Consider the following 7,122-nt stretch of genomic DNA (forward strand, 5'->3'; position numbering starts at 1 on the left):
TGGGTGGCTAAAAAAGAAGATCTGCTGATCTGTGGGGAAAAAAGCCCAAAGTATATGCATCATGTCACCAATTTTCCAATCGGAACAGCCAAATGAATGCCATACGAGAGAGCTGAAAAAAATTGAGACTAGTGATAAGTTAAGTGTGTCAAGCCAGCGCTGCTGCTTGCAACTGTTTTTTGGTTTGTAATTGCTATATTGTTGCCAACATTAGCTAGCTAGCTAAATCAGATCTAATTAAATTATCTTTAGCTATCAAATCTATCAAATTTAACGTTAACTTAATTCTTAGCATGATATCACTAAAGTTACCTATCTATAAGAAATATTTGGTGTTTTGTTATCCAAATTGTCCTCTGATTTCCTGTGCCTTGAACATGCTGAAATACTTTTGTAGACAGTAAGAGTAGGCTTCTTGCGTTTAATGGAGGTTCAAAAAGAAGTGTAGGTGCATTCCGACACCTACTCGACTAGTGTGTATTAGCCGTGCATGCGCATTTCAACAATGTCACTCTCAGTTACGGACAATGACTGTTTTAGGCTGCCCCCCAGTAGAACCCGCCCTGTTCTCACATGGTAGATATTGTCTTTATATGCAGGCAGAACGTCCCACTTACGGACAACTCGTATTTACGAACGGACTGCCATAAGGCCTATTATATTAAACATTTTAGTTAAATACAATGGTTTGTAATAACGAACACACGCAATACTTTGTGACGCTCATGAAAACTTTGCTTGGCTTATATATAATAAAATATATACACTCCTGGGCAAAAAAATGGGCCAAGCCCAAAATGGCAAAATATTAAGCTTTTAAAGCAAATCATTGGTCAGAAATTTAGCAAGAATAACTGACACTAAATAAGAACCGTATGTACCTGTTCCGACTTACCTACAAATTTGACTTAAAGACAGACTTAGGAACGGATCTCGTTCGTAACCTGGGGACTGCCTGTATGTGCTAAATATGAGAAGAGAGCAGGCTGTACTTTTCAGTTTTCTGGACTCCACTTCAGCCCAGCACCATCTGACGGTGTGCTTATGACTACAGAATACATTGGCGTCAACGGAGACACATGTACGGTGTGGGAAGCTGTATCTGCAATGACGAGGCACGATTTGAACAGCACTTGGTTCCCGATTGCGCGTTCGCATGTCTGTTTTTTTTATCCTTAGTTGCTTGCTGCTATGACAGAAGGAACGACCTAAGGCTAATAGTTTGAGTACGCACCCAGCTGCGGGAACGCAAGCTTGTGTAAGTGGCCCTTGATAAGGGCGTCTGCCTAGCAAATGAATCACGTCGTGCGGAAATGCTGAAATCGGGCCTGTCGCTGTTAATCGAAGCCTAGTATGTGATGATTGGTGGTGTTGTTTTGCAGGGAGCCGAAGGTCCCAGCAGAGGCCAATCGGAAGGAGACTCAGCCCCCTATGGAGCGAATACCTGCAGCCGTCGTCGCCACCAGTAAACCAGTCCAGGTCAACGGGGCACCTGTGGTGAGAGAACACGGCCTCTTTCTCTGCGTGCTTAACGTTATGCTTAGTTTGCTTTGTCTCATTCATACCCCAATTAATACACAAGTGGCAGGAAATGAAATGCGTGGAAAGGCAGATGGCAGTTAGTCAGGTCCGACCTGTGCCTTGGCAACTCTGACAAGGTGTACAGGAGAACCTCTTTGACACAGATCTCAGAGTTAAACCGACCGGTCAACCAAATGGCTATAAACCTGGACATGCCGTATGCTGTCATGCCTGAACACGTTTCTTGTTGACTCAAAAAGGCGAGAGCATTAAATGAAATGGTATTATTACTTCCATGATATAAAAAGCATGGTTTGACACTTGATAAACATTAAATTGTGTTTGATATAAATGGCCAGAAGAAAAGAACTGTCCATCAGTGAAATATAATGTTCAAAAAAATGCTGTACTGAAAGTAGATCATAATTAATCCTGATTCCAGTTGTTAAAGGAATCTGAACTGAATGAACCTGTTCCCTGCATGTTCATAATTCAGAGGTTATGTGTACATGTTTCCTTCTGGTTTTTTGTGAACTGCAGCCCAAAAGCCCTCCTCCTACCTTGGGATTTTCCCAAGACAGTTATTATTTATTCAGTTATGCAGTACGCAGTGATTCCCCCAAATTATTGTATTTATCAGTGAGTTTACTATGTTCACAATTGTTAGGAGGTTCGGAAACCCAGCTACGCAGAGATCTGCCAGAGGCTCGGTAAGGACGGGCCTGTGGTGCAGCCGGCAAGAGACGCCAGGCCGACTGCTGCCGCACCGACCGATACCCCAGCCGGAGAGAGGGCGGAGCCCAAGTACCCAGGCTGGCCCAGGGAATCCAAGAGACCGGCGGGGGCGGGGCGGCGGACCTCCCCGCCCCCCGACCGTCCTAACAGTGACCTGGGCACCCACCCCAAATCTCCACGATAACCTGCGAGGCTGCGTGAAACCCAGAGAATGTGAGGGCTAATCGACACACCCCACCCACCCCACCCCAAGGTCAACCTCGTCAGCACAGAGGGCACCGCCCAGGATACAGCCTTGCAAAACAAGAGCACTTTTAGCATGTAGAGCACAGTCATTATTTTACTTATTTATTTAAGGCCCCCCTCTTTTTGGCTTCATTTAGTGTTATCTGGAGCTTTCTCTGGTTGTGGTAGCAGTGGTATGTATGAATCAACTGGTCCACTGGCTGAGGAAAACCCCCTCCAGAAACAGCTAAGCCAGAAGTAGAGCTCACAGAGTTAACAAAGCACACTTGCTGGGAATGGAATTGGATCAACCCCTCATTTTTATTTTATTTTAATTGTTTTGTTTTGAGTTGCTCTTTGAAACAGGCTGTTGATTATTCCTGAGAAGGCCATATGTTTTACTTCAGATTTTGTATTAAAATTCAAATCGTGGAGCCAAGCTGGCTGACATGATTGAAAGGTTTTTTGCCCCCCCCCACCGCTTTCCTTGTTACACAAGTCTTGACCGGCTGTAGAACCTATGGCCATCCGTAAGTGACCAGCACATGATGTATATTTTCATGAGGCAGGTGGAAGGTGGGGGCCGGCAGCATCAGAGGAAGACCTCTATGTATACCACAGCAAATCCCAAATCTTGCCCTGCACAGCGATGATTGACTGCTACTTGGTATCCACATCTAAAGGCAAAGCCAGGATGAAGAGGTATCTGGAAGAGCCTGTCTGGAGTGTTTTTTGTTAATCTGGTACTCTCAGGCCACTTGAAGCATGGAATCTACATGGGACGACACTGGCACCTTTAGGTTCACAAAGCACTGTAATGAAATTGAATCCCTGAAATGAATCTATATAGTGAAGTTAAAGGGAACCAAACTTGTGGACCGTGCCAGTTTTAACCTTTTTTTTTTTTTGTTGCATGCTACAGGTGATTGGTATTGGCCGGAGTCCAATATCTACCCTGTTTACCTGTGTGTATATGGCTCCCTTCAGCTTTAAGATCTAGTACTGGCCACCTCTCGCACCACACTTTAGGATTTACCCCTCAGGAGTATTAAATATGCTGTCTGGTGACTGTAAAGGGTTGGAATGATTGTTGTGGCTGCTTAGACTGTGTGGACGTTTTCAGATCTGGATCCAGCCAAAGGGTCAGTTGGAAGTCAATTCCGGAATCATGTCCACATCCTGAAGTGTCGTCGTTGCAGTTTTTGGCTGGAGGAGCTTTCACGTTCTTTGTCATTCATCCTTAATTTGATTGCTGAAGAAGACTGAGTGATCCATCTTGTCTTGTAGGCGAACTGCCTCCTGTTGCACTGCTTTGGTTCAACCTCAATGGGGCACTTTTTTTTTTTTCTTCGTAGTGCACATTTACAGGCATGTAGTTAGAATGCCAACAGTGTGTAAGATATGAGGTCTTTCTCAAAGCCGTATGAAAACCTCTGTGTGCAGGAGAAAGGTTTGGTTCAAGTAATCGGCTCCAAGTGCTTACTTGCCAGCGCAGTCACCTTGTGCGGTTGGCTCAAGTGTGCTGTCGTGCACAGACGTTTCTTTTTTTAATTGGTGGCATGGGGCATTGCTCAAAGGTGTAAGACATTAAGTGAGATGGGTTTCTTCCAGAAGGGTGGGGGTCCTTCCTCCCTTCAGTAGTTCTGATAATGTTGGGTGTCGGTACGGCTGAATGGTGGAGTCTGAACCTTCCCTTTGCTTTGCATTTCAGGTTAGTCTCTGCTCTTCCTTCTGCCTGTAGTTATCCAGGTCTCCCTCACTCACTCTGAATTAATAGTGAGCCCTGGTTCCATGGACTATTTGGCTAAGTGCCTAGATTGCAAGAACGGATTCCCTTCTGTAACATCGAATCGGGGCAGATATTTTGTTCTCCAAGCGTTACACGATTGATCTCATTTTTCTTTTGGAATAATTTAAGGATTGAAAAGTACTGCAGTGCACTTGGTTTGGCAGTCTGATTCAAATACTGATTTTATTTGAACCCTCCCTCCATAATGGTGTTATCTGAACCATGCACTGCATGAGCTCAATAAAAAATGCTGTTTATTCCAAAAAAAAAAGGTATTATTTAAACAAGCGTTTTTTTTGTTTTTTTGTTTTTTTGTTTTTTTGTTTAGTTTTTTTAAAAAACCTCTATGGATATACAAATACATCATTTTCATCCAGCATTTGAAAACTTGAATTTTATTTAAACTTGAAAATGACTTTGCCTTAACTTTTATATAAGACCGCTTAGTTTTTTGCTTTTCAACTCCCAAAAGGGTTACCAAGAGTGACATAGTACACATGGGCATGTCTACTGTCACTGGTCTTACTTGGTCTAAAAAAAAAAGTACAAGTATAGCAGAAAATGACGTTTTTGTAATATAATACAAGAAAAGCTTTTGACTTTTTGTTTTCACTTTTGTTTTAGTTTGTTTTGGGGAAAAACAATTCCTGTAAATGCAAATAGTCAATACTGTATTAAATATGTGCACTTGGAAGTGTGTGCTTTTGCTTGTACAGTTGTAAATAATCAGAAAAAAATATAAGAGATACCTTAAAATGAACTAAAAAAATATTGATCTCATTGAAAATAAATATTAATGTTGCTGTTGAGCTGGATGTAGATTAAAACCTAAATGTTGTGGTTTGATTTTCTTTATTTGGTGTGTTGAGTAGTCTACCATTACATTGTGATGTGCGCAACAGGAGGTTTGATTGTAATTTTAAAACGTGTTAATGTCTCATTCCATTGTAATATCAGAACGCAAGATCTGGCTCGTGGTGGCAGATGGCTCAGTGGATAAATTTTTCGATTAAACTGTCCTAAGGTTTACCTTAAATTCCCATAAAATATTTACTTTCGGTCTTAACAGAAAACAGACGTTCTACTTTACTCTCAATTTAGCGTGGTTAAAAATAAAAGGGAAAAAGGTCATTCCCACAAAATTTATTGTGAACTATAAGTATGTTGATCACTTTTAATCCACGTCAGCGTGAACACTTGTTTCAGAATGGAAATGGTTTTCTGATTGTCTGCATTACGTACAACTTTTAATTTCACTTGGGACTTAACGCAGCTTCGCAGTAAAGATGGACAACTGCTTTCCATCTTAGCATTTGCAATTTGGCAGTTGACATAACCAGTTCAACAGTAACTACATTGTTGTCAGTTATGGCAGGCAATGGCTACAGTCGGGTTCAAATTCCTTACATGCAGGTCATCAACCGGTATGTTTTCCTTGGTTTATCAAGTCAGAATTTGCTGTTGTGTTGAATGTTTATGTATGCCAATCTGTTGTCCTGAAAGTGTCAGTACAGGAAGTATGGATTTTAATACTTTTTGCATTCAAATCATGCTTCACACTTGGTTGGTGTCTGTAGGGTTAATTAATCTCACGGGAAAACAAAAATAAAGCTAACAAATAAATATAGTTTTCAAAACGACATGAACAATGATTCATTTATGAAAGATATCATTGTCATAAGATATTGCTAAAAAGTAAAATGGACTGTAGGAAGGAGGTGGGAATAGTTTGGCCGAACGATGCTACTTAAGTCTGAAAGGGTTGTTTCCCAATAAAGCATTGTGCTATATGCCTTTTTTTTTCTTTTATTGACGGTTCTATTTTACGTCCATTATCTGTTTACCACATATCAAGCGAATCTCCACCATCCCGGTTAATTTGCCTGGTCCAATTATTTGATAAGTTGGCACCACCATGCATTTTCGTGGGGGTAAGCTCGTAAATTTACCATGATTAAGAAAGTTACGCTGTGTTAAAATTCACCAGCGGAATGTACTGATGCGTAGCCTACCGGACTGTCTGTACCAAGATACTGTATTTTAAAGTTGTTTTTAACTGTAACGTCACACTTACTGCAGTGGACAATTGGCAATTCCCGTTAACTGCAGTAACCGTTGTTGATGAATGTCTTAACCAGGGCTTTTTTTTCATCAAGACTGGAATCAAGAGTACATGTCAGCTATTAATAATTTACGTTTCTCTTGTGTCGGGATGTAAACAGTCTACTTTGGAAAAACATGTAGCTTACTGAAAGAAATAAAGATTTAGGCACTGTTCCTGAATACTGTTGTTTCTGAAAGTCGCAGCCTACTTAACTAGTCACCTTCTTGGAACTATGACGGTAAATCCTTGCCCGCGGGCCTTTCCCTAGTTGGAACATGGCGATGTATAATAGGCTACTACTACTACAACTAAACATTTATTATTATTATTATTATTATTATTATTATTATTATTTGGGGCTAGATAGCGTGTTTTTATTTCCTTGCTAAGGAATCCGTTTTTGTTTTAAAACATGGTCATTAACCATGCAGTAGTTTAATCCGATTGTTGCAATGATAGCTTTTTACCACTACGGGGCACTGTGCGTGAAAACATAAACAAGGGTCACCACGGCTTTATGTTATCCTGCTAATATGCATCTTGCAGCGTGATTTAAATTTTTTCTGCAGTGTCTATTCGTCATACCAGTTTCAATCATTTCTAAACGCGCATATATACAACGTAAATACGTTGTAATGCATCCAAGTGGGCAATAAAAAATACAGCATCCTATTGTGTTGCTAAAAGGTAAATCCGTTCAGACGCTGTAAGCAGTTATTCGGCGGTAGACTATTGTTGGCATAGCGAT

At 41.0% G+C, this 7,122-nt stretch overlaps 1 protein-coding gene across 1 annotated transcript in view; it reads left to right on the plus strand.

Moving 5' to 3' along the window:
* Positions 1-6,547, plus strand: part of LOC118225513 (la-related protein 4B-like) — a 56,469-nt gene extending 49,922 nt beyond the window's left edge. The window contains exons 16-17 of the mRNA XM_035413984.1: positions 1,383-1,497; positions 2,189-6,547. Of these exons, the coding sequence (XP_035269875.1) occupies positions 1,383-1,497; positions 2,189-2,440 (367 nt within the window). The 3' untranslated portion in view covers positions 2,441-6,547. The remainder of the gene's footprint in view (positions 1-1,382; positions 1,498-2,188) is intronic.
* Positions 6,548-7,122: the final 575 nt, after the last annotated feature.

This window comes from Anguilla anguilla, chromosome 4 (assembly GCF_013347855.1).
Source record: "Anguilla anguilla isolate fAngAng1 chromosome 4, fAngAng1.pri, whole genome shotgun sequence".
NCBI classification, from domain to species: Eukaryota; Metazoa; Chordata; class Actinopteri; order Anguilliformes; family Anguillidae; genus Anguilla; species Anguilla anguilla.